The 25,326-nt window shown below is 53.1% G+C and overlaps 6 protein-coding genes across 6 annotated transcripts; 3 read left to right on the top strand and 3 right to left on the bottom strand.

Annotated features, from left to right (window-relative positions):
* Positions 1 to 6,170: 6,170 nt before the first annotated feature.
* B0T15DRAFT_259765 (putative carboxyphosphonoenolpyruvate phosphonomutase) lies at positions 6,171 to 7,780 on the bottom strand. Its single transcript, XM_062863310.1, has 3 exons — positions 7,367 to 7,780; positions 7,157 to 7,304; positions 6,171 to 7,070 (listed from the first exon to the last, which is right to left on the bottom strand). Exons 1-3 carry the CDS (start codon positions 7,577 to 7,579, stop codon positions 6,448 to 6,450), a joined length of 984 nt encoding a protein of 327 aa, XP_062718736.1. The 5' UTR covers positions 7,580 to 7,780; the 3' UTR covers positions 6,171 to 6,447.
* An 872-nt stretch (positions 7,781 to 8,652) lies between these two features.
* B0T15DRAFT_538643 (DUF1275 domain protein) lies at positions 8,653 to 10,337 on the top strand. Its single transcript, XM_062869697.1, has 3 exons — positions 8,653 to 9,326; positions 9,384 to 9,413; positions 9,503 to 10,337. The coding sequence occupies exons 1-3, from the start codon at positions 9,062 to 9,064 to the stop codon at positions 10,126 to 10,128; spliced, it is 921 nt and encodes a 306-aa protein (XP_062718735.1). The 5' UTR covers positions 8,653 to 9,061; the 3' UTR covers positions 10,129 to 10,337.
* Positions 10,338 to 14,843: 4,506 nt separating this feature from the next.
* Positions 14,844 to 15,944, bottom strand: B0T15DRAFT_538641 (uncharacterized protein). The gene is made up of 2 exons (XM_062869696.1): positions 15,704 to 15,944; positions 14,844 to 15,633 (listed from the first exon to the last, which is right to left on the bottom strand). The coding sequence occupies exon 2, from the start codon at positions 15,616 to 15,618 to the stop codon at positions 14,899 to 14,901; it is 720 nt and encodes a 239-aa protein (XP_062718734.1). The 5' UTR covers positions 15,619 to 15,633; positions 15,704 to 15,944; the 3' UTR covers positions 14,844 to 14,898.
* Positions 15,945 to 16,775: 831 nt separating this feature from the next.
* Positions 16,776 to 17,435, top strand: B0T15DRAFT_402363 (uncharacterized protein; the record flags this gene model as incomplete). Its single annotated transcript, XM_062865157.1, has 1 exon — positions 16,776 to 17,435. One exon carries the CDS (start codon positions 16,776 to 16,778, stop codon positions 17,433 to 17,435), a length of 660 nt encoding a protein of 219 aa, XP_062718733.1.
* Positions 17,436 to 17,572: 137 nt separating this feature from the next.
* Positions 17,573 to 21,847, bottom strand: B0T15DRAFT_259684 (ankyrin repeat-containing domain protein). The gene is made up of 6 exons (XM_062863309.1): positions 21,456 to 21,847; positions 21,271 to 21,378; positions 21,014 to 21,199; positions 20,923 to 20,947; positions 20,276 to 20,857; positions 17,573 to 20,216 (listed from the first exon to the last, which is right to left on the bottom strand). Exons 1-6 carry the CDS (start codon positions 21,595 to 21,597, stop codon positions 17,711 to 17,713), a joined length of 3,549 nt encoding a protein of 1,182 aa, XP_062718732.1. The 5' UTR covers positions 21,598 to 21,847; the 3' UTR covers positions 17,573 to 17,710.
* A 248-nt stretch (positions 21,848 to 22,095) lies between these two features.
* B0T15DRAFT_538636 (uncharacterized protein) lies at positions 22,096 to 25,308 on the top strand. The gene is made up of 2 exons (XM_062869695.1): positions 22,096 to 22,370; positions 22,439 to 25,308. The coding sequence occupies exon 2, from the start codon at positions 22,557 to 22,559 to the stop codon at positions 25,050 to 25,052; it is 2,496 nt and encodes an 831-aa protein (XP_062718731.1). The 5' UTR covers positions 22,096 to 22,370; positions 22,439 to 22,556; the 3' UTR covers positions 25,053 to 25,308.
* Positions 25,309 to 25,326: the final 18 nt, after the last annotated feature.

Here is a 25,326-nt window from a genome sequence, read left to right as displayed (position 1 = left end):
AGCTGCTACTATATTAGCCATGACAATAATAAAGGAAGAAGAATAGCAACTTACCAAGGGACTAAAGTAAGAGGACAGTTAGTATTAAAAGGAACTATAATAATATGTGACGAAACCACAGGCAGTCCTGCCTCTGAAAGAGTTCGCCGGTCGAAGGTAACTGCTAGTCGGACTGTAGGTCTCGGTGAAGCCAAAAGGTTCATAACAATGCTTGCCGCAATGTCTGCACAATAGGTGTAGGCTGTTGCTTATATTGCTCACTGGAGAACTCCCAGAGTCCTCCAGAACGAGTGACTATATACTGGCTATCTTGGGTGCTCTCATGTGCTCTATAGAGCTCCCTAGAGCTTGGTGCTCTGTTGACTCTATCAAGAGCTTCCGTTCCTTCATGCTGATTGGCTTAGCTCCCTGAGCTCTCGTCTGCTCTCTAGAGCACCTTAGAGCTCCTTCTTATTGGTCCTGAATGATTAGTTCGGGTACGCCCTGCGCCACCCGTCGGGTTGTCCCACCTGCAGCTGTCCTGTTGGCTTAATTCGTGACATAATAGCCAAGGTCTTTTAAGACGAAAGACGTCGAGAAGAGGTATCATATTACAAACTAACTATATAACCTGACCTAATAGGGCTATATAGGCAATAGGGTTATTAATTAGAGAGTATAAGGCAGTAGGATGCTCTATATAGACGCTGATAGATGACAGCATCTAGGAGCGTCCGTATAGATGCTCGAGGGCGCTAGCGAGCACTAGCGACCATGGACGCTTATGGACGACGGCGAGTGTGGGCGTCTATAGAAAATAGCTAGTATATAGTCACTTATCCTAGAGGACTTTGGGAGTTCTCTAGTAAGTAATTTAAGTAGTAGCCTTTATCTACTGCGCAGATATTGCGACTTGCATTGTTGTGAACCTTTTAGCTTCACCGAGACCTATAGTCCAACCAGCAGATACCTTCGACCGGCGAACCCTTTCAGAGGCAGGACTGTCTATAGTTTCGTCATATATATGAAGCTTAATATCTAGCTTTGAAAGCACCCTCTCTAGATTGTATGGTATAAGGCTAGCCCCTATAAAACCGCCTTGTATATTTCTCTTAGTGATAGAGGCAAAGAAGGCTATATAAAAAGTATAAAGGAACTCGAGCTTGCTTATATGGCTGATATACGCACGTATTAAGTCTTTGATCTAGCGACTATATGCCTGCTTCAACAACCTAAAGCAGCCAACATCAAGTGGCTAGAGGAGATAGGAGGAATGTAGAGGTATGTAGAGTGTGATAATGTTGTTCTACTAGCAGTAGAGCTCAAACTCGGTTGAATGGTGGCTTTTGTGGCCATCGAGGATCAACAACTGGTATTTGCCCTTTATCCAAGGCGCTATATGGTAGTCGAAGTGCTTGATCCAATCAATGCCTACTGCATTGGTAGTTCAGCCATTGTAGGTGGTTGTAATGCGCCAGTCGGCTAGGAGGTTGCACTCAGTATACTAGTTGGCAAGATAGTATTGTGCTGCTAAGATAATGAATAGAGAGATAACCTAGCCAAGAGCATTGACGCCTTGGATTACCGTCGCCCATTCGCAGTTGCTAGGCTGGGCTAGCTTCGCCTTGCTATAGCTATTCGAGATTATAACTATTATACCTAGGAAGATAATACTTATTATAAACCTAATCTCATCAAAGTTGTGGATATCGTCATCTATAATACTATACTTGGCCTTAACATTCTATATAAGAGTAAACCATTCGCCAATAATCTTCAGATCCTTATATTTAGCTCTCTAGTAGTCGTATCTACATATATAACGCATCCAGAGCTCTAACTGGCGTTTGATAAACTTTATACGCCTAGAGCTTGCCGACAGGGGACGTATTATGTACATATAGTAGTTGGTTGGCCATATCTTCCACACTATATAGTCTCGGCAGAAAGGCTCGCTCAGATAACTCAATTATATACTGAACAGAATCTAGCCTAGGCAACTAATACGCACCCACCGGGACCTTAGCCTTGTTTTACAGGGCCTAGGCTACTGGAACCGAAGACTTCTGAAGAAGGTACTGGGTTGGCTGATGAACTCGGGCCGGCTAGGGGAATACAGGCTCGCCCAGAACCTAGATCAGGAACTGGAAGCCAGGGAGCTCGGCTAACCACACCCGTGGCCACGGCTTAGCTGGGCTAGCACCCTACTAGCCGTTAGCCCAAGGCCTTCCCAAGGCCTTTTTCTTTACTTGCAGCAACGTGTATCACTGAAACCATGTCTTTCCTATTATTTCCGACGAAGGTTTTTACCCGGCCTAAACGGTACGGTTTTTCCTTTGTACATAGCAGTAGAGGGTCCGGCGCGCCTTGTAAACAGCTAGGCATAGCGGAGTAGGAGAATATATATATATACTGAACAAGAGCCTTCTCTTTGGAATCGGTAAGCCGGCGCAAGTTGAGCGTAGTGTCGCGTCGTGCAGGCTTGCCGTCGCGTCAGTTTTGGATGGTATTGACTGTGACGTTATAGATCTTTGCTACGGCGCGAAGACTAAGTTTTGGGTTCTTTTGAATGGCTTCAAGGGCTAAGATTACCTTAGATTCTCTTGAAGCCGAAGACATCGTTAGGTGTAGAGGATTTTGGTTATGGTATGGAGAGAAGACGCGTCGCGGTCAAAGTGTTCAATTCGCTTAACGTATCTTATAAGCGAGCCGGCCATATAAGGGAGCCGGCCACTTTACCCGCGAAGCGTCACTTCCGCGCTTAAAACCAGATTTTCTTTACAACCTAACATGTCTTCTTCTTCGTACGAGGCTAGGATAAACCTAGCCCTCGAAGCGATACAAAAAGACCAAAAACTAAGCATAAGGGCTGCAGCGAAATACTACGACGTTCGACGAACAACCTTGCAAGACCGACTAGCGGGCCGGCCTGCACGACGCGACACTACGCCCAACTCGCGCCGGCTTACCGATTCCGAAGAGAGGGCTCTTGTTCAGTATATAATTAAGCTATCTAAGCGAGCCTTTCCCCCGAGACTACATAGTATAGAAGATATAGCCACCCAACTGCTATACGTACGCGACGCACCCCCTGTCGGTAAGCTCTGGGCGTATAACTTCGTCAAACGCCAGCCAGAGCTCCAGATATATTATACGCGTAGATACAACTACCAGAGGGCCAAATGCAAGGATCCAAAGGTCATTGGCGAATGGTTTACCCTTATACGGAACATTAAGGCCAAGTACGGTATTGTAGATGACGATATCTACAACTTCGACGAGACTGGGTTTATAATAGGCATTATCTTCCCAGGCATGGTGGTAACAACCTTGGATGGCCGTGGCAAGGCGAAGCTAGCCCAGCCTGGCAACCGCAAATAGGCGACCGTAATCCAAGGCGTCAATGCCCTTGGCTGGGCTATCCCTCCGTTCATTATCTTAGCGGCGTAATACCACCTCGCCAACTGGTATACCAAGTGCAACCTCCCGGCCGACTGGCGTATTGCAACCACCGAGAATGGCTGGACTACCAATGCAGTAGGCCTTGATTGGATCAAGCATTTCGACTACCATACAGCGCCTCGGATAAAGGGCAAATACCGGTTGTTGATCCTCGATGGCCACGAAAGCCACCACTCAACCGAGTTCGAGCTCTACTGCCAGCAGAACAACATTATCACGCTCTATATGCCTCCACATTCCTCCCACCTCCTCCAGCCACTTAATATTGGCTGCTTTAGGCCGTTAAAGCAGGTATATGGTCGCCAGATTAAGGACTTAATACGCGCGTATATCAGCCACGTAAGCAAGCTCGAGTTCCTTTATACCTTTCGTACAGCCTTCTTTGCCTCTATCACTAAGAGGAATATACAGGGCGGTTTTATAGGGGCTGGCCTTGTACCGTACGATCCAGAGAGGGTACTTTCGAAGCTAGATATCAAGCTTCGTACACCAATACCCCCAACCTCACGGCCAGGCACTGCACAATCTTGGGTCTTCCAGACACCATATAACCCCCAAGAAGCCAACTCACAGTCAACGCTCATCAAGACTCGCATTGCCAACCATTAAAATAGCTCCCTAACTTCGATGTTGGCTGCTGTGGACCAGCTTACCAAGGGTACGATAGCTATAATGCACCAGGTGGCCCTCCTTCAGGCAGAGAATGCTTCGCTCCGCAAGGCCAACGAGGCGCTAAGCAAGCGCCGAAGAGCCAAAAGAACGCATGTACAGCTTGGAGGATCACTTGCAGTAGAAGATGCAAAGGATCTACTAGACCAAAAGGCTGTGGTTGGGGAGGTAGCACAAGAAATGCAGCCGGATGGTAGTGGTACAGGGGGGGCTCGTACGAAGGTTCGGTGCTGTGGTGTGTGCGGCAAGCCTAGTCATAATGCCCGCACTTGTCAGGAGGTTGCAGAAGCATCTGATTCAGCCGTTTCTGATGTAATTATAGTAGGTTCATAATGTTGTTGTGTTGTAATTGTAGTTGACTGTTATAGTATGGTGGCAAGTGTTCAATTCGCTTATATGTTCATCTCGCTTATAAGATACGTTACTATATTCACGTTCTTGCTAGCGAAGTATACCGGTCTCCTCCTAACCGTCCCCCTACTTCCCTGGTATCGCAGGTAATTTTACTTCCGCTTCGGCGTCTTGGGACCGGCGGCCCCCGTTGCCTTCTAGGATAGTTATCGGCGTATAGCAACTACCAACAGCCATAGTGCGACAATGCGAGCAGCGTGTGATTACAACTGAGGGCTAGAAGCCCGCCCCAATCGATCAAGGCTAGGGTGGTCTCTCTTACTGTTACCTCCTATTCTCAGAAAGATAGTGGTACGCTCATCGACCAACGTAGAATCTCCACAGTGGCCGCCACCCCTAGTACTAGTAGCTGCTCCCTGGAAGCCAGAGAGCCACCGCCTCACACTAGGGCTACATTAATAGCTCTTTATTGCGCCCAATGCAAACAAAAGGCTTCTAGCTCGGGATCCGCCCGGCTCTAGGGATGTTACCAAGCTATCCACATGTATGGTGCACATCATAGCTGGATTGGAGTTTGGACATGTAGGGGGCGCAGCCAGTGACCCGTTCAATATGTTGGCATACGGGTCCACATTGTTGGTTGCAGCGTCCCTATGAACCTCATCAGACTGTAATATGGGGTGATGTGTTTACTTCGCATTGAGCTGCATGTGCCGCGGCGCCTTACCGTATCTAGAGTCCTAGACCAAACTGACTACTTCGAACACCGGGTTCCTTAACACCGAAGCTGAAAGACGTGAAGCCTGCGATTGGACCATGCGCGCATGAATGGGCGAACTCCTGCAGTAGCTACAGCATTTAGATGGTTGAGATCGGTCGAGACCATGCACAGCTCGCCCGTCTCCATCCTCCTGCATGCCAAGAGAGTGGAAGGAGATCTCGTCAACTTCTTGAGCTTGTTTTGTGGGAGTGTGATGGATCCAGAACATATCCAGAGGAATGACTTGGTGCCGCGTATGAGAATTACTGCTTGCCTTGAAGCGCGCAGATGGTCATCCATGGTGTAAATTTCTCTGTATATGAGATAGTCCGTGTCACCGGAGTCGAACCACGATCTGATGGAATGGACTGAGGACTCTCGCTGGACGAAACAGGCCGTACCCAAAACTTCGCTATCAGCCGGATAGATCCGACTAACCTCTCCTCTTTATTATTTTCCTTTCTTTCTTTCTTTCATACTCTTCTTCCTGTTGCAGACACAGGCACTGCAGCAAAAACAGCATGAATTCTGACTATGGAAAGTTGGTGATGTTGGGCACGAACCACGAAGTGTTGCACAGAGGGCTTCGGTGGGCCTGGCTGACTACGCCTGGTAGACACCCGCAACACGTTCTTCCTATGTAGTTCTCCTCTTCTTAACTTCGCATTCTTCTCTTTTCTTCCTTTTCTCCTTTCCCTTCTTTATTTCTTTTCAAGGGATGTCATTACTTGAGTTCTTCATTTTTCAAACTAGGTAGAGGTAAGGTACCTAGGTAATTATTTGCGGAAGATGGACTGCGGAGACTGTGCTCCACCACGGTGCCTCGAGGGGTGGGATCACGTGTCAGTCATGTGATCAGAAATGACCCCAGTACTTCATATCATTTTGGCACCACAGCAACCGAACACCTCTTGCCTCATTTACAGCCTGAATCTCACACAAATATGCGGGATGAAAAAGCAATGATCAAATTGTACATATAGTTGATGTTGTTCCAATCTTGGTAAAACCCTCTGCACCAAGCCGGGTGTGGTCGGACGCAGCCACGTGGCAGCCTAAATACACAGCGAACCCTAACCCAACACAGACCCAACTGTACCTCCAGAGTAAAACTTGCCGCCAGGGCAAGATGCTGATCGACAATTCGACACTGCAACGCTGCACACAAGGCGACCGCTTACCGTATGTAAGTCACAATTCCTTGACTTCAGAAAGGTCTTCACTCCTCAGACGCCATTCGCAAAGGCATCACCCCCGGCTTCAGCATCAATGCGGACCGAGTCCATCAATCCGCACACCTCGAACAAGTGCTTTGGCCCGAGCCCATCGGGTATGCCCGTGCGGCCTTCCACCTTCAGCCTCTCCAGGGCGTTCTTGATGCCCAAGTACGCCGGCGCCAGACAGGCGAAGGAGAAGATCATGATGCGGAAGCCCATCTCCTTGGCCTCGGCGGTGGTGATGACGGGGCCGGCGCCGTTCTCGACCATGTTCAGCAGCAGCGGCCACGGCGCCAGGTCCTGCACCGCCTGGCGGGCCAGCTCCTTGGACGTGAAGCCCTCCAGCAAGCCCACGTCGGCGCCAATGTCCCGCGCCGCCTTGAGCCGGCGGATGCATTCGTCGTAGCCGTGCTGCTGGAGCGCGTCGGTGCGCGCGATCAGCACAATGTCCGAGCCCAGCCGGTCCTTGGTGAACTTGGCTGCGCGGATGCGCGCCAGGTATTCCTCCAGCCCGACAACCCGCTTGCCGGCAAGGTGCCCGCAGCGCTTGTTCAGGATCTGGTCTTCGATGTGGAAGCCCGCCACGCCGGCCTGGATGTACTGCTGCACCGATTTGGCGACCATTAGGGGACCTAGACAATTGTCAGTCGCCGTTGCCCTTTACAACATACCGGGGCGGGGCGGGGCGGGTGAGAATCCTCAGAAGATGCGCGCGTACCTCCGTATCCGGTGTCCATGTCAGCGATGAGCGGTGGGCCGAAAGGGTCGAGATTGGCGATCATCTCGGCGTTGGTCCTCATGTCGTAGAGCTGCGCCAAACCGAGATCCGGCTGCCCCAGTCGGGAGGCGGTTGTTCCCGCGCCAGTCTGCACATTCTTTTAGTACATATTTCCGTGAGGCACGTCGTTGTCAATGACCGAGTACTTACCATATACAGGGCCTTGAACCCCAACTGCATGGCGACGCGCGCGGACAGGCCGTCATACACGCCCGGGCAGACGATCAGGTCGTCGGTCTCCCGCAGCATTCTGCGGAGTTTGGTGGCCCCTGCAGGCATATATAAGGAGACGGAAGGCACTTGGCGGTTTCCGTTGACATAATAGTAGCCGTCCTCTTCCAGAGTGATGTTGAGGACAGTCATGATGACTTGATGTGAAGAGGATTCAACGAAGAGGGAGGCCAGCTTGTCTTAAAGTGAAGAGGAGGGAAGTAGATGGGCTGAGTTGACCTGTTTGAGTTCAGGCCAAGAGACGATCGAAGTGTTTGAGTGAGTAGAACCTAGTGGATGATGTTGCAAAGAGAGCTGCTGATCTGCCTGGTACTCCTCTGGCATTGCGGTGGAGGTAAGGCCCCTTTTATGCTTTTTCCCCCACGCCATCCTCGGGCACATCCGGACCTGTCCGGATGACTTCCTTCTCCCCTTTGGCCTTTGTTGCCAGCATTGGTACGGACTCGGGAGTTCTGATCACACCTGCATATGTCCAAGCTTAGCAAGCCATCGCCCGGAGGCCATCATCAGGACCGCCAGTTGCTTTCCCTCTAGATTAACTTTCTTGGCGATTAACGACGACCTTCCCTTTCAAGGACAACACCATGGGGATGATGACAGAGGTTTCCCGCCATTCTAGACCAATCATAGAGATAAACAGCTATGGCGGAAAGAGAACTGAGGCGGCAGAATCTGTCTTACCTCTTGGGTTGCATACTGAGTGCTATCTCGGCGACTATCTTGACGCCAAGCGAGGTCTGGTGGGTGGTATCTGTCACAGATCAAAGTCTGTTCGCCATGTATCTCTGGCACCCGGTTGACCGGCCCGAGACCGGGACCTCTTCCGGGGCTCGTATTTCAGCAAGGTACTCTACATGCAGCGGGAGAGTGTGGTCGCCGGCGACGCGGCCGAGGGGGCCACGGGATGTTCTTGTGTCGCGGTATTAACCTGCTCACCATACCGCCAGCAGCTCCGGTCCGGTACGGAGTCGAGGCCGGATGTATCCCGGAGAAAAGGGGCTCCCTTTGAGTTACAACCGTTTGTTATGGTGAAAGGGCCATGATCACAAGTCTGGGGGACCAAAGACGAAAGACGGGGTTGTGATGGGAAAGGCTGACATTCTGCACGATGTTGAACATGGAAGCCCGACACTTTTGGCAAAGTGCCGAAATTGGCCGACCACATGCTGGTCTCAGCAGTCAAGACCACAATCTCAAGGAAGTACATCGAAGTTCTTGGTGGCTGCATGATCTTCGACAAATAAGCCTTCTTCAGCGGCCAAGGCTCTTGGCGGGACTGTGTAGACAGCTCGGCGCATCGGCAAGGACGCAACCACGGACGGCCGTTTTGAACAACTGCGCGGGCCGTTCTGCAGTCAGAGTATCACTCCGAAGCGCGGAGAGCGCACCCCCGACTGTTTGAGATGTCGACATGTGCCTCCGGAGGCCTCATTTAGTGGAAGGGGGGACGCTTGCTCTCTCCACCCTTTTCCTGTAATTCGCTCATTCACATTCCCACCAAGAGCTCGCTTGCACTGGGCTTCCTTGCTTTGTGCCCGAACCGAAGTCTTGTCAGTGCATATCTAAGAGGAGAGACAGTCTCAGACTCTCAGGGCACCCCCCCTTCGCAAGAACATGGACTTTGAATACGAAACGTTTCAACTGTTCTCTGGATCGGAATCGTCGGATACAGATACTGAAGAGGAAGGCTCTCAGGTCCTTACCACAGCATTCGCAAAGAACGGGTATATCTCCATCATGGAAGTGGAAACCAAGCCTCGCTCCTTCACGAGGAACCTTACAGCCTTTCTCGCGGCCAACCTCGATGCCAACCACGCAGAATGGCTTCTTTGGGGGTGCTGCCTCTGTTCAGGACTCGTGGACAGCACCATCTACAGCGGTGAGTGGTCGGACCGGAGAGACCATTTTTAGCCCCAAACTTACCGTCAGGGATCAGCCTACAGCACGTTCGTGTCCATGCAGACCGGTGAGTTTCCCCAGCAACAGGTACATACATACCTTACCCCATGTTGACCTACGGCTGACTTGCCAACCTTACCTAACTGCCTTACCTAGGCAACACCATCTTTGTTGCCCTCGGTGCATCCAACCAGAACCCACGCCCGTACGGCTGGGCTCGCTCGTTGACGTCCATCGGCTGTTTCACCCTTGGCTGTTTTCTGTTCGGCCGACTGAACCGCTGGATGGGCGGAAAGCGCAGAGGCACCCTCGTCCTCTCGTTCTCCATCCAGCTTGTGCTGCTCGTCATCACGGCCACTCTGGTGACGACCGGCGTCATCGAGTCGAGCCGCCCGACCTCAACCAATCTTACCGCAGCAGCAGGAGATGCTGCCGAAACGCAATGGACCCAGGAAGTCCCAATCGTGCTCCTGAGCATCCAGTCCGCGGGCCAGATTGTGGCCAGCCGGGCGTTGGGCTTCAACGAGATGCCCACCGTGGTGATCACGAGTCTTCTGTGCGACCTGGTGGTGGACCCAGAGCTGTTCTTGCCGCGCAACAACAAGAGGGATCGCCGGGTGGGCGCGTTTGTGTTGACACTGGCGGGAGCCGTTGCCGGCGGTTGGATGGTCAAGACAACCGGAAACATTTGGCCGGCACTGTGGCTCGTGACCGGAATCAAGGCGGCCATCATCGTGGCCTGGGTGTTCTGGAGGGAGACGGAGAGCCAGAGAGCTGTCTAACGACGGAGGTCCCTTGAAGTTTCTCGTTACTTTTGCCCACGATGCTACGAGCAGATGCAGATGATCTTGGCAGTCAGTACACCGGCACGAGGGCTGGAACCTCGTCTTTTCCTTGGCTGTCTTGACGGGTCGACGGACGGGTCTTCCGCATCTTTTCCGCGTTAATACTGTATCTAGCGTTCATCAAATACTTTTCAGATGGAATATACACACACACCAACCCCATTGCCACGGCCAGGGTCGGAGAGCCGTCTAGATTACACTAGACATTGCCCGGAAGACGCGATAGGTCGTAGATCGTGCAGTTCCAGCGGTCGAGCCAAAGCACCGCATGGAGCCGCAAGGGTGGGGTTGTCGTGGGCGAGCGTAGTGTAAGACCGGATGATCTAACGTCGATCGGCCCACCACCATGTGTTCCATATTGGGCGTTAAGCATATGTACCGTAAGATAGATAATGCGTGGTTCTTCCGGTCAGAATCCACTTACTGCCGTTTCCCACATGGTTACACATGGCCGGTCTAATTCGCTCTCCTGCATACGAGTCTTGCTCGGCGCAAAGGAGATCGAGGACAACCTATCTTCCCACGATCGCCGCACAACTAGTCCCTACCTACCTACGGTCACCTACCTGACAACGACTCGACGGGATCTAATGCAGGTCCTTGGTCCAGCCGATGAGTGACTCGATACCACTATCACCGGCAGAAGTGGCGTTACTTGGCAGTAACACCCGGTCCATCGAGCTAAAATAGTGTATATCCTGGCTGCGTGCATCCCCATAGCACCTTCTTGGCCCTCCTTTCGGGGCGGGGACCGTGGGACGGAACTGCTCTTGGCGGCGGGCTGCAAGGTAAGCTTCCGAGCGCCAGCAACGTCCCGAGCCGCTACTCCGGTTCATCGACAGCCAACCAATCTCGGGGGACGGCGATCGCACGCCACACATAAACGGCATGTTATAGGAGATTGGCTACTCCCGAGTGCTCTCGGCCCACCGTTCGGACCTGGGATCCTCGGATGACCCGTTATCAGGGGCGGGAACTGACACCACGAGACTTAAATCGAACTTTCCGTCTTGCAGGCAGTGATCCTTATCTGCCAGATCTGAAGGATTCCGATCTGGGGGTGGTGGGGGGTCCTACATATAACATGTAACTGTACGCGTGTTAGCCATATAACATTACTAGGAGCCAAGACTACGGGATCGGCCCTTTCTAGCCGAAGCGTGGTCAAGAGGATAAGGAACGTTACAGGCCAAGAGTCTTGCACTCCCTGCCAAGCATGTCCGCTGTGACAGAGCCTTCAATTTCTCATTCCCCCCAAAGCTTCAAAGATGCGAATAGTGTGCTCTGATGGGGATAGGGTGTTTGGGTACCTAGACAGAGTGTTCAAGGTAGAACAGACAGTATCTTGGCAGCCGCCAGAGCGGCTAATGTACTTCGGTATAAGTCAACTCCATCGTGCGGCTGCAGCTTCATGTTCAACCCCCAACGAGTTTGGGGGCCGGGCGCAAAAAGAAGTGAGGCAAAACTTGACTGTTGGAGCTTTAACATCCCCGGGACTAGCCCACCCCATCCCCAGGTTGTACGATGCGCCCCTCCCGGTAAGGTTAATTTGGCAGCCACTGCCGTTGCGTGCCTTTCCCACATTATATCCCGCGTCCGAGACGGTCCGACCCACCATCACGGCACCCGGTTTGAATTCGCCAAGGTGCACTGCCGTGGCATGTAGAGTTGATGACTGGTCATGAGGATTATCACCTGCATAGAGCAGGCCGATGATGTTCTGCAAAAGGGTTCCTCACACTTATCCTATCGCCTTACAATAGACTCGATATGCAGTCACCGTCGCAATCCCCATGTCTCCTAGAGAGAGCCGAGACGGGTCTACACTATCAGCTGAAGAACAGTTCCCAACTGGGCAACCACTTTGCAGGCAGGGCCCTTGGCCGACTTTTCCCGAGAGTGGGATACCTACTAGGCCCCCGGAGATGTTGAAGTTTGGGGTCCTGGCAGAAGAAATTGTTACTGTCACCGCTCCCCGCTGCCCGCGTCCGTCCAGGTACACTACGCCAAGAGCGGGGCCATGTGTCCCCTTCTCAACGGACCGCTTCTAGGTTACGGAAGTACTACCTAGGGAGTGATGATATGTTGGAAGGCACCTAGACCATGTGGCTTTCTGTGTTTGCTGTGGCTTTCAAGCCCTCCCACATATAAGCCACTGCAATGCCTTAGCTCGGCACATCTGGGTCTTCCTCTACAGAATTCAGGCCATTTCATTATGCCTCTACTTGGCCACGGCAACATAACGTGAGAACCTTGATGTCAGTACTCTGTGGGCTACACATCGAGGCAGGTCGCTCCAGCCTCCGCCCGGGGGGGGGGGGGGGGGGCGGGCGGGCGGAGTATGAACGCTACCGCTATCGATGAGCACGGGCTAAAGCCATAAAGTCGCGTGAACGAGCTCGTAATCGGCGGAGCTGATGTTGAATGGTGGTGGCACTGCAGTTGCAGTGCCGACGCTGTCTGACCTTGCTTACCTTGGGCACCTGTCGTCATGGGATGCATCCAGAACAGTCGGTAGGTTCCCGGAGGAATGACCCGCTGCCGTGCATGACGGAGATGCTGCTCGCACACGAAGCTTCCGTCTCTGGATGGACAAGGAAACCATCAGTGTGCTTTTACCTCTAGCGAGTTTGAGTTGGTCTTCACTGTCGGTCAACACCGTGTAGACTGTAGAGGCGATGGTCGGAGTTGATGTGATAGAGGATCAAGAGGGATGAGAAACACTGTTTTGGCGGCTCCATGAACAGGGACACTGATGTGCCGTACCTTATTACACTTCGGGATGATGCAAGTGCTTGCCGTTCTCGGCGGGCCTATTCCACAACGTGATGCTGGAACTGACGATGGAACGGTGGTATGGGGGGCTGTAGCACCTCATTGGGCCGACAATGTGCGACAGTGGCGCGGTAGAGAAGCAAGACCTGCATAGCGAACGCCACCGTCTTATGTAGTTCTGTGCCCACAATGTCCACGGAGCTTTTGCCAAGTCTACACCTCCTTCATCTCCAATGACGTTGATGAAAGCAGCCACAGTCTCCGCGGCAACCCCTCCTTTGACGGCGGCGGTGGACGATAACTGTTGCGATGAGGCCGCTGTGCAGCCCGTCGCTGAAGGATGATATCACTGAGCTTCGCGGACTGGGGGCCGAGGCCTTAGTTCAAACAACGTAGAAAAATCGGTCGAACTTGTCCTGGGCGAGTGCGAGGCGACGGCCAAGTTCACGTATTATCCCAACGCGCCGGCGAACTCGGCGCTGTTTCCGGATCGCAGGCCAAGAATGTAGGTATCTTAGGTTCGGTTCGTTGTTCTCGGTTGCTCCTTCTGGATCTGTCCTTCGTCTGCAGCCAAGCGCTGCAGCAGTGCCACATCCGTCATCGCCATCCTGGGCAGTCTGAGCCCCCGCGGCCCGCCAAACACTTCGCATGGCGTGCTGTAGGCGCGTCAGCTCGGCGCACACCTGAAGGCTGGTGGCGCTATCAGTCAGCTGCTATCAGGAAGGTATGTATCTCGGCTCTGGACTTGGCATCCCACTTTGAGATCATCAACCAACCTTCTCCATACCTTTTCTTTCTCTCCCAGTCTACCCCTCTCCCCTGCCCTCGATGTGCTGTCTCGATTATCCTGATACAAAACATTTCTTGGGGGTCAGTATACACCGACTAACCCCCATCAGCTACACTACACACTTACCAGGCTGACAATACTTACGGAATCAGGGCAGTGCACCAGAGAATACCTACCTTACCTAATGTAGGTACGCTTGGTGGATTCGCGTATCCGCTTTACTTGATTGAGAGAGTCCCTTATTCGCCCTTGTGAAGCGTAGTCTCCGCTGCTAGAGTAGTGTATCAGCCTGGACATTTAGTAAAGCCTACGGTAAGGTACCTTATGTCCCTCGAGACAAAATAGGCTATACACTACACATTCCTATTACCCGGAGAGATACCACTAAACCTTTTCTCTAAGGCACTTTCTTTTCTTTGCTACTTTTCTTTCTTCTTTCCTATTTCCTCGTCTTCTTAGCTTACTTTCTTTGGTTCTTAACTCGTCTTCCGTTTTTCCTTTTCCCTTTCTGTTTCTTTTCGAAGTGATTTTACTTGCTCGACTTCATCTTTCGAACCATTATTTGGGCTGCGGCTTTTCTGACATAGGGGAGCTTATGTAAGGCCTCGGAGAGTGACTGAGGATGTCATGTGCCTGTTGGTGCAACCACCTGTTTTGGATAGCAATGCAAAGCTGAAAGTTTCCGCTGATAAGCTTATTTAACGTTCGGTGCCCTGGCAAGCTTGGCAGTGTCCGGGTGCTAGAGGTCTATGGGGTGGTAAATACAGGTAGGTAAATACCTGTATTCAACTCGTACTATACATCTAATAAAGAAGGAGAAGGTACCGTCTATATGTATGTACAATACGACATGGAATAGATGTCACGGTATTCCCCGGTATTAACACGGTTCGGGACTGAGTAAAATACCAGCTCCGGTACTAGTACGGATCAGCTGTCTTAGGTAAGGCATGTACTGTACTGTACAATACAAACTGTTGCACGGGCCATACGTTCCCAGCACGGGAGCCGGTTTCCGTTCTGGGGACCGCAAACACGAACTTGCATCACTCCCTGGTTGGAAATGAAGTCTCGAGACCCTTCTACTGAGCGTATCACGCAGATGGCTGTGTCTCATTCAAGTGCATTCTTTGATGGTACCATTACTCGTCATCGCTATCGTCCTCTTCCTCCTGCCTGTCCTTGGCCGCCTGCTTGCGCGCTGGCTTCTTCATATTCTCCGATGCAATGTGGTTGGTGGCGCCATTTCCCGTTACCATAACGCCCCCCAAGCATTGATTCTGGTTCCCTTTCCCGCCGTGGTGGAACTGACTGCCACTGCCATGGTTGATCAGCGTCACAGCCCCTTTCGGCTCATCCTTTAGGGAAGGCTTGAGCTTTGAAATCTCTTCGACGGCGTCCTGCAGTTCCTTGACAAGCTCAGCATCGACGAGAGGTGGAGCGAGAGTGTCAAGTGCCATCTCGAGCAGCTCCTTCCCCACGGTTTCGATCCTTTTGCCGTTCAAGTCCTCGACAGCTTGCCGGTACCGCTTCAGCTTCGGGGCGTCTTCATTGGACTCCGTTACGGCACTGAAGAGGTCCTGAAGGTAGCCTGCATCACGCTGGCACGCCTTGGCAAGCTTGCGGATGTCCTGGTATTTCTCCTTGACCTCTTGTGTCTCTTCCCGGTCACCTATGTACGCTTCCACCGACGCGAGAGCCTTGCTAAGGACCGGTATCCGTTTCGCCACGGCAGGGAAGGCATCGGGCAAGCCATTGAAGCCGTCATTGGCATTGTCAGTGTTGAAGGACTTTTCTGTTTTCTTCAAAGCGTAGGCGGCATCGTCGATCAACCGAAGGAGTTGCGATTTCGTTATTGCCATATTGACGTTGGGGTTCTGTATTGGAATCCTCGGAGTTAGCAAGGATTTACTACATCACGCGAGAGTCCCCCAGGAACACTGGTACATTCCTACTCAGGAGCGTAAAGCTGTTATTGCTGGTGTAATAAGCTATAGGTAGGTAATGAATCTAAAGGCTCTACGTAGCTAGTCGGAAAGAGAAGATGAGAATGGCGTAGGCAGGCGGCGGGGTGCGGGCAAGTTCCATGTGCCGGTTATCAACATCGGCCACAGCGAAGCCTCGTCCTCAGTAGTAGTCGATAGGGACGGTGGAGGTGAATGCATACTCCGCCACACTGTGACCTTCGTAGGGGTGTTGTAGGCGAATCATTCTCGCTGATTTCCTGCCGTGTCACACGACGCCGCGAATATGACGATGATGCGATATGCCGGGAGTTCGTATGCTTACCAATGAAAGCTAATTCCGTCCCCCTTTGCCGCTGCCTTCGGGTCTCAGCTACAGTCTCCCAAATTGCTCCTCCCAGTTCGCCACACGACGAGGCGGCATCGTTACCTACAAATTGACAATTCTAGTAGTAACACAGCAGAATTGCACAACCGGCGAGGGCGGTGCTGTCTTTCCCCGTCCACAGCCAAGTACGGCCGTATAACCCGCCCCGACACAACGATCCGAGATCACAGGAGTGTTCCATTTAACGGCTTATTGCTATATTGACCTGTCCAGATATGGACAAAATAATATCTAGGTACTGTACCTTGTGGAGGCACGATGTTAGACTAAGCAAGCCTGAATAACAGAAAGGGGAAGTTACTCCCCAGGTTTCAACTTGTGTTTATCTCGGCATTCTCCTGTCGGCTTGCAGGGTGCATACCGTAGGTAGGTAGTATTGCTGTGCCAGGCACGGTAGGCTGCCCATAACAGAAGAATAACCCTATTATAAGGATCTACCCACCCGTTGAATGGCAGGTGGGCTCGCCTCAATTCCCCTGCAGAGTATGCGATCTGTTAGCACCCAATGGAAGCGCACCGCACCACCGTGTCTTGCGACCCTGAGTCGTTGCCCCCCAATCTTCAACCCCATGTATAGCTGATGCCCAACGCAGAACAGAATACTTCGGTTTCAACCCCAAAGTATCGGACGGATAATATCCCACTCTCAGGATCAAGGCTCGCAATAATGTCAGGGGCCGAGCTCATCGGCATCATCTCGGGCATTGTTTCCCTTGCCCAAGCATCGATCAAGATCTATCAGGCCGTCGACAACGCCTCAGGTCTCCCGAAGTCATTCCAGGACGTATTTGCTCGGTTGCCGCTTGTTCAGAGCACACTGGAGGCCGCGGCGGCGGGTATCGCCGAAGAGGAGGAAGCTGGCGACAATCTTGCGTCCGACCGATCACGAGCGGCGTTGGGCAAGGTGCTCGAGAGTTGCCGAGACAAAGCAGCGGCTCTTAACAAGATCTTGCGGGCCGTCATGCCAACGGCAGGGGCGAAACGCATGGAGCGGTACCTGAAGGCGATCAAAACGACTCCGAACGCCGACAAAGTCGAGAATCTGATGGATGGCATCTTGCGCGACATGCAGGTGCTGACGGTCAGCCAGGTTGTCAATGCACCAATACGGTCGCAGATGAAGGAACTGATCGCGGCGATAGAGAGGATGGAAGTGGAAAGAACGGACGACGGGAGTTGCGCGCCCGCGGTATCTTTGTACAGCGCCGGCTCCGGGTCGCAGTACGTACACAGCGGGCGGGGTGATCAAAACGTGGTTGCCGGACATGGGGTTCAGATAACCGGGAAGTCAACGGGACCGTTTTACTTTGGTCGGACATACGCTTGAATACTAGAACTGGCCCCCAAGTCCGTGGCAAGTCTTTGGGCCTCAAACAGCTCTACTCATATTCCGTACTACTCTCCATCCAAACGCCATCCACTCTCGTCGGCACCATTTAGATGTCTGCACTTTACACAAATAGAGAAGACTAGCTACTAGTAGGGGGGCATATACCGACCTATGAGAGAACTTCATTGGGAGCATGATAAGACATTCAACCGATCAAGGTTCTAGTGTTCAACGCTCTCGGCTGTATCTAACCCAGAGACGTCACTTCTCTGTCACCACCCCCCTCCATATTTCTTAAGAAGCGCCCGGCCTTCCAAAAAATTGACCTCATCCGCGTAGTCGAAAGCGTCCCACCCCTCCGAGTCCTGCGTCCGAGTGCTAGCGCCTGCATCCAAGAGAGCGCGCGCCAGGTCCAGCTTCTTCAGCTGTATGGCGAGCATCAGCGGCGTTCGCCCAGTTGTGTCTCGGGGCTCCAAGACGGCCTTAGCGTTCATCAGGTCATTTACTAGGATTGGATTGTTCGATCGGCCGCTCACTAAGTGGTGCAGGGGGGTGAATCTCTCCTTGTCCAGGGCGTTTGGGTTGCTACCAGCCTTCAGGAGCAGACGCATGCCTTTGCCGAAATCCATCCTGGCAGCGTGATGCAGCGCGGTCATCTGGCACCGGTCGCCCTCGTCACACGAGGCACCATGCCGAATCAGGATTTCCATGGCAGATGGTTTCTTGAGTACCGTAGCAAAGGTAAGTGCCGTGTAACCGTCGGAGTTGGCGATGTTAAGGCACGGCCTCAAGGCCGATCGTGAAGCCAAGTGATCTAACAACTCTGCCGACTCATCCCCAAAAGATCGGACCACGTGGTGTATAGGCGTCATGCCCTCGCTATCTTTAGCGGCTAAGGCGCCACCTCGGTCGACGAGGAATCGCAATGTCGCGTGGTTCTTTCTCTTTGCCGCACGGTGAAGGAGAGTTTTACGGTCGGTCATCAAGAGGGCAGCCGACGCTCCATGTTCGCACAGCAGCCATGCCATCGAACAGTCATCGTGGTCTAGCGCCATCTCAAGCGCCTCTTGGAGCTGATGTCCATTCTTGTTCAGGCTAGGAGACAGGTGCTTGGGGCTCTGTGCAAGGAGAAGCCACGCAATGTCGTTATATCGCTTCTCGACAGCGTAGAGTAACCCCGAACGACCGCTGTCGTCGCGGTCGTCCGGTCGAGCCCCCGCATTGAGTAACACCCAGACCGTCTCGCGGTCACCTTGCTTCACCGCCAGGAGCAGAGGTGTCAGGCCATCGTTGTACCTCTCGTGGACATAGGCGCCACAATCGATAAGCATCTTTGTTGCGGCCGGCTGTTTGTGGAACACAGCGTGCCAGAGCGGCGGCTTTCCATCGCGATCGGCCACGCCAATATCAGCGGGCTTGAACTTCCGTGCCAGAATGCGGGCGAGCTTAGACAGATCGCCAGTCCTGGCTGCATGAATTAGCGGCGTCCAGCCATCCCCGGTTGGTTGGTTGAGTTCGACACCACGCTCCAGCATCAAGTCAGTCAAGATGTGAGCATGGTCCATGACCGCGGCGCGCAGCTCCGACGATCCTTCCGCCCCATCGCTCAGGTGGTAGGTCATCTCGTGACCGTGGCTAAAGATCACACGTAGCACGGGCCAGTTCTGCGATAGCTCGGCGTTTATGTCGTCCAAATCCTCAATCATGACTCGGGCGATTGAGGTTGGCCCATAGCGAATCGCCCATAAGAGTGAGGAACATCCTTTGTTGTTCGGCAAGTCCAATCGCGCCTTGCCCCTTACTAGAGACTTCACGACTCGCAGATTGTCGGCTGTGGACCGGACAACGGCTTGGTGGAGTGGTGCATCGTCCGGCGTTGGTCCTGTGAGCGCCTTGTGAAGTGGCGTATCACGGAACCGGTCAGGAAGATCTAGTTCCGCCTTCTTCTTAACGAGCAGCTCTACGAGTGAAGGTCGACCGTATCTCACCGCCCAATGCATGGCTGTTTGCCCGTCAGAACACTGGGCGTTGATGTCAATACCGGAATCGACCAGACACTCTGCCAAATGCACCGGAAGGTCGAAATGGGCGGCAGCATGTAAGCCCGTAATGCCATTGAAAAGGCCTCTCTCTGTCCTTCCCATCGCTTCGAATGCCCTTGCAAGTTTAGCGCCGTCTCGGAGGAATCTCATCGTCATCGATTCCGCCTCTAGGTCGCGCTGTCCGCCGTCGCAAAGGTGGTACCACCAATTCCGGGCAGCGTATCGGAGCAGTGGAGGTTCGTGCTCTCCATCGGTAGTATGGTCACCCAGGAGGTAAACCAGACAAGTCTTGCCCATCTCGAGGTTATGGTTTTCAGGAACGACATTGCAGTCTCTCAGGGGTTTCCTGGCGGATTCGTGGATTAGGCCGAGAGTCCTTTTCTCGGGATCGAGGACGATCAAACCGATACAGGCCTGCAAAGCCTGCAATATTAGGCGTGGGTGTGGCTGATGGTGTTGCCAGGGTCCTCCCTTCAACCTGCTTTGGTGTGCTGCGTAACTCTCTCGAATTTCATTTTCGTTCAGCGCTTTCTTCGCATTCATTACCCATGTGAGAACGTGCCTAACCAGGAGCCCCTCAAAATTCCCGCGCTGAATGCTTCGGGCAATGTGCTGCGCTGATGCCTCAAAAATATCAGAGACGCTCTCGTGGAGCTTGCCCAGAGCATCCCTGACCGCGGCGACCGTCCCGTATTTGCCCGCCAGGCTGTCCATGTGTAGCCTGGCTAAGAGAAACCTGGCCATGGTCAGTATCCCATTGTGAGAGTATAAAAAGTGTAATTGAGGAGGACCAACATCTTGCGGGAATGGGCCATTCTGCTGACTTTCTTTACGACCTCCTCTCTGTCTCGGGCTCTCCCTTCCAACACACTCTGCAAAACCCCGTCATTCGATATCCGCTCCGTGACGTAAACTTCCAAGTCTTGCTCCGTTGGTGCGATGGCATACCCTCGCTTCACTCCGAGCTCTGTGCCGATCGAGTTATCATTCCTTGAGGTGAACAGAATTCGGAAGCTGTCGGGAAACCCCCTAAGGGCCTTTCCCAGCTTGTGCCGAGTGTCCTCTTCGGGTACATTCTGACAAAAGTCTAAGGCGTCAATAATGAGATAAACCGTCTTTAAGCTCGCTGCCTGTGCTGTGATAAGGTCAAGGTATTCGGAAAAGTGTGGTGGTGCGGATCCATGGAGAGCACTTCGGCATCTTTCCCTTAGAATCGCCATCGGGGTGTTTGTCACTCGTAGCAGTTGTGCCAACAGGGTTGCCCATATGCGTGCAAGGAACACATGGTTATCTTCTCCCTCAGTAAAGTAGAAATCAAGACAAGCGGCGTCGCTGCGGTTTTGGAGCTCTTTCCGGATCGAGTCCACAATGATGGACCTGGGAACAAGTCTCAGTGTAATCTGTACCGGGTTCGGAAGCAGAATGTGTCCTGAACGACTTACACAAGCATGGTTTTCCCAGATCCAACTATTTAGCAGGGCATGTCAGCACGCGAGAGATGGATCTGATGCACAGTTCGCACTTAGCGCGTACCATTCCCATGCATCCAGAGGAAGCGCGAAGGCTCCGTACCGTCTTTCCAGGCAAGGTATTGTTCAGTCGTCAGAATCCATTTCCCGGTGCCAGGGGTGACTTGGCTGAGGAGACGGCGTCGATGGCTGTCAAAATCATAAGGAGCTTGGCCCAGATCACTGTTCAGCCAGTGGAGCACATCTTCACCTGCAAACTTATGTCAGTACACCATCGCTACCATACCTAAGGTACCTAGGTACGCAAACTGTATGACGCACAAGTCGGCTCCTGAAACCACATTTTGTCACCAGTCATCGAAGGGGAGAGGTGTGACAGCGAAGTGCTAATCCCGAGCCCTCTCAAACCGCCCGGCGATACATTTAGCACTAGTACATAAGATACGTCCATTCATTAGTCTTAATCCGCTGCAAGGCAAAGCAACTCAATCAATTGTTTGACTTACTACTGAGGTGGCCGATCTTGTACACGGCGCCGTTGTCACTAGCGACATTCTGGTCGCCATCGCCATCCTTCAGATACTGAGCCCCAGGGCCTGTATTCTTGGCGTCGATGCGGGTGGGCAATGACTGATCTGAAGCGGACATTTCTGCAATCGTTCCAAACGTACTGGTGGCTGCGTCTCCGGAGTGCACAAGATGATTTCTACTGCCCTGCTTGGGTGACCTTACCGTACGGCCCGCTGCAGCAAGACAGAATTGGACTTATGAAGAATGAGATGCTAGGGATAGACGGCACGGAACCCGACCGGCCTTTAATATGTACAAAGACAAGGCTGTCAACGCACCCTCCTCCCTTATTTTCTCTACGACAATCGACAACGGAGCCTTGTTGACCTTTGGCCTGTGCGTCCCAGGGCTTAGCACGGTGTGCAGCTAGAATTAGATATAGAAAGGCAAGTGACGCAGCCACATGAAAAAATCAATCACACCGAGATAGGGGCCGGATTATTGCTGCATGCAGCTGCACGAAGTAATCACACCCAATCGTTTTGTCAGTCCACAGAACCAGACCCTAAATTCTATGTAACACGACATCTGGGGGGGTGTCCTGCCACTCGGCTTTGAAGCGCTGTTAATTGGTACCTCCGCTTAGACCTTGGTCTGATCGTCCGTCTAGCTGAAAAACGCTGCCATTTCCTAAGATCCGAAATACCCGGCTCTGCAATGGAAGCATCCCTTTGACATTCACCCCATCAATCCTTGTCTGTCTCTTCCGCCCAGTTGCCTGCGGCCTGGGACCCTGTCTAGATTCACCAGTCGCCAGTCCAGACTATCAAAGTATGGCGCGCTGAGTCTCTGACTACTACTTCAATATCTGGATCTGTTGTCAGCCCGAAGCTTTCGCATTCCCCAGACCAGTACGAACCAGACACCGCCTGCCTATTGACATCGCGACACTTCATCCACTGACACTAGTTTCATGTAGCATCTCATTTGCGCGCAGCAACTCCGGGCGAAACAGATCACCAGACAAGCCATGGGGATCCCAGCACGAAGGGCGTGAAGATAGGATTGGTGTCGAGGCACGAGAACCGCACCCGCCGATGATAGATCCAAGGATTGCAAACAGTTTTCGGTACGTAGGTCGAGAGCAGGCTAGAGTTTCCCGAGCGGCAGGTTCAGTCTATGGACTATCGCTCGTCCCCATACCTCGCGACGACCGACGATACGCGCCAGCGGGCCCCCCCCTCTCTATGCCAGCTATGAGCGGTCGTCCAGCCAAGGAGCCCTCGACCCATACGCGGCCCGGAAGTCCTGTTTTGTACCCTCCGCGACTTAATCCCTCTCCCTCACGCCAACAACGACGCCAATTCGCTGTGTCCGAGGAGCCTGATCGGGATAGTCAAGCATTTGCCTCATATGGGCATAGACCTATGGAGGCTAGTCGACCCTACGTCGACGACATCATGTCTTCTGGAAATTACTACGGCGACCGCGGCCCGCCTCCTCCTCATGCATATTACAGTTCCGGGCAGTACCGCATGCCACCCCCCCCACCACCAAGGTCACCCCCCCCTATACCAAGGCCACCCCCTCGACTATGGCCACCCTCTCGACCAGGGGTGACCATCGTCAGGCCGCATCGACAATCTTCGCCGGAGCGAAGGTATCAAGGGCAGTACCGCGCCCCACCACCCTCATCACAACCGCCTCGAATAGAGATAGTCATTCCGGAACGGGTCCCACCGTCATATCACGGGCGCCGCGCACGTGTGGGTCCGGGAGGCGATGATGAGGATGAAAGTGACTCTCCATACTCCGAGCCTGATCCATCGGATTCCTCTGATGCTACTACTACTGGTACTACTACTACTGGCACTACTAGTGGTTTGGTCAACAATCCCGACACCGAGAGGGTGAAGCTTCTCAAGAGGCGGCGAAAAGAAATCGAATTGAAGCGACAGAAGAAGAAGATGCATGGCGAGCAAAAGAGTCGAGCCGAGCAAGCCGATATGGTGAAGCTGATACGTCTCGAGTGGGAGCTGGAGAGAATTAAGGCAGAGCAACGGAAGCTTGAAGCGGAGAAGAGTCGAGCCGACCAAGCCGATATGGTGAAGCTGCTACGTCTGGAATGGGAGCTGGACAAGGCTGAGACAGAGCAGCGGAAGCTCGAAGCGGAAGAAGCAACGAGGAAAAAGGTTACGGAAGAACTACTCGCAGCGGAGAAGGCTGTACAGCAGGCCGCCGAAGAAAGAGCAAGGATAGAAAGAGAGGTGAGAGAAAAGATTGAAGCTGAGAATCGAGCAGTGGCCGCGTTGAGGGAAGCCGAGGACAAACGAGAGAAGGAGCTCGCCACGCTCGCTGAAATGGCTGTGCAGAACAGCCTGGATAAGCTCGCAAGCCTGGCAAAAGACATGATGCTGCGAGAGCACGGAGACGAGGTGCTGGGCACTGGGCATGGAGTTGGGAGACGCCAGTTTCGCGTCGACCCTGTGAATGATACGGTAACCAAAGAGCGCGAAACCCGAGGCCAGGACCCGCGGGATGCCGGTACACAGAATGGCAACCAGGGACGTACTACTACCACTACCACCACTACTATCAGTAGTAGTAGCGGTGGTAGTGGTAGTAGTAGTATCCGTACGGAGAGCCCCCCAGGACAACGCTCAAAGCCGTTCACGAACGGCGATCCACGCAGCCATTCCACTCGCTCCTTCAGCCCATCCACCGACAGTGAAGTGTCTTTCCATGCCGATTACTCTGATCACGAGCCACCATCGTTTGAAAATGCCGGCTCGCCTACAAGAGTGCCGCCGGAAACCCCAAGCCCGCCGTGCGACGGCGCCAATGCGGACAATCAAGGGGCCGGGTGCGGAACTTCGACCAGCAAGACGAGCTCCCACGACGACGGCACCTCATCGCGCAGCGACAGCAGCAGTTTCAGCTCAATTGCCCCTAGCCGCTCTAGTTCACCCAGCGGGTCGAGCACTTTGAGTGTGCGTAAAACCCGCAAACAGCTTCGCATCATCAGAGAGGAAATGGTCGAGCCTATTGCCAGGCTGATAGCGGATCTCGCACAACGCCGCCGCACCCCGTCCCCTTTGTACCGGCGATTTCGTCCGCGTTCGTCCACTACACGCAGCCGCTACGGTTGGTCCACAAGTGACCGCTTCACTCTGTATTCCGACTCGTCTTCGTCTGGCTCCCAGTTCCGTGAAGGAACCGCTAGGCCACGCAGATATAGGGAAGGCCGTCCTCGGGCCCGCAGCTCGGACTGGTCCGGGTCCCGGCCACCATGGGTGCCGATGCCACCCCCGCCTTCGCTACGGTCAAGTCGCCGGGGCAGCGTGGACCATGGGCGCGGCTATGCTGGGCGGGAGATAACTGGACCAGTGCCCGGCCCGGCCAGTGTCAACGAGCCACGTAGAGCGGTCGAGTCGAGGGCAGGATTCCTCGAGCTCGTCCTCATCTCCCGGGATCCTACACATAACAGCCGCTTTGATCACGGCGGGACTGAGCTTGATACTGATAATCACAAGGCCAAGGACAAGACGGAATCCCTTTCGGACTCGGAGTATGAAACCGCGAATGAAGGATAACCCTAAACGGGTGGGATGGTGTTTCCTTTGGACATTGATGATGGAGGCATACGACAGTTCTCCCATAGCTGTTGGATCTCCTAGCTAGATATTATAGGTAGTATGTACCTATGTACTAGTCTAGTAGTACCTTAGCCTCCTCAGGCACCTAGCAGGGGTAAGGGTAGGGGGTTGTTAGTGGTGAACAAGAGATGTCTAGTTGTTGGATTTCAAAACTACTATTGCTCCTGACAAGGCAGCCATACTTACTACTAGTATGGTATCATTTCTTGCA

The sequence above is a fragment of the Chaetomium strumarium genome (genome assembly GCF_033439665.1).
Source record: "Chaetomium strumarium strain CBS 333.67 chromosome Unknown B0T15scaffold_6, whole genome shotgun sequence".
Lineage (NCBI taxonomy): Eukaryota > Fungi > Ascomycota > Sordariomycetes > Sordariales > Chaetomiaceae > Chaetomium > Chaetomium strumarium.
Note: the sequence above shows the minus strand (reverse complement) of the source record. Positions and strands in the feature narration are given on the sequence as shown.

Coding starts and splice junctions, on each gene's coding strand:
- B0T15DRAFT_259765 (XM_062863310.1), bottom strand. CDS start 7,579: ATGACTGTCCTCAACATCACTCTGGAAGAGGACGGCTACTATTATGTC. Junction 7,305..7,366: donor GGTTCAAGGCCCTGTATATG/GTAAGTACTCGG, acceptor AAGAATGTGCAG/ACTGGCGCGGGAACAACCGC. Junction 7,071..7,156: donor CATGGACACCGGATACGGAG/GTACGCGCGCAT, acceptor ACAATTGTCTAG/GTCCCCTAATGGTCGCCAAA.
- B0T15DRAFT_538643 (XM_062869697.1), top strand. CDS start 9,062: ATGGACTTTGAATACGAAACGTTTCAACTGTTCTCTGGATCGGAATCG. Junction 9,327..9,383: donor GGACAGCACCATCTACAGCG/GTGAGTGGTCGG, acceptor GTCAGGGATCAG/CCTACAGCACGTTCGTGTCC. Junction 9,414..9,502: donor GTTCGTGTCCATGCAGACCG/GTGAGTTTCCCC, acceptor TGCCTTACCTAG/GCAACACCATCTTTGTTGCC.
- B0T15DRAFT_538641 (XM_062869696.1), bottom strand. CDS start 15,618: ATGGCAATAACGAAATCGCAACTCCTTCGGTTGATCGACGATGCCGCC.
- B0T15DRAFT_259684 (XM_062863309.1), bottom strand. CDS start 21,597: ATGTCCGCTTCAGATCAGTCATTGCCCACCCGCATCGACGCCAAGAAT. Junction 21,200..21,270: donor GTGGTTTCAGGAGCCGACTT/GTGCGTCATACA, acceptor ATAAGTTTGCAG/GTGAAGATGTGCTCCACTGG. Junction 20,948..21,013: donor CCTCTGGATGCATGGGAATG/GTACGCGCTAAG, acceptor CCTGCTAAATAG/TTGGATCTGGGAAAACCATG.
- B0T15DRAFT_538636 (XM_062869695.1), top strand. CDS start 22,557: ATGATAGATCCAAGGATTGCAAACAGTTTTCGGTACGTAGGTCGAGAG.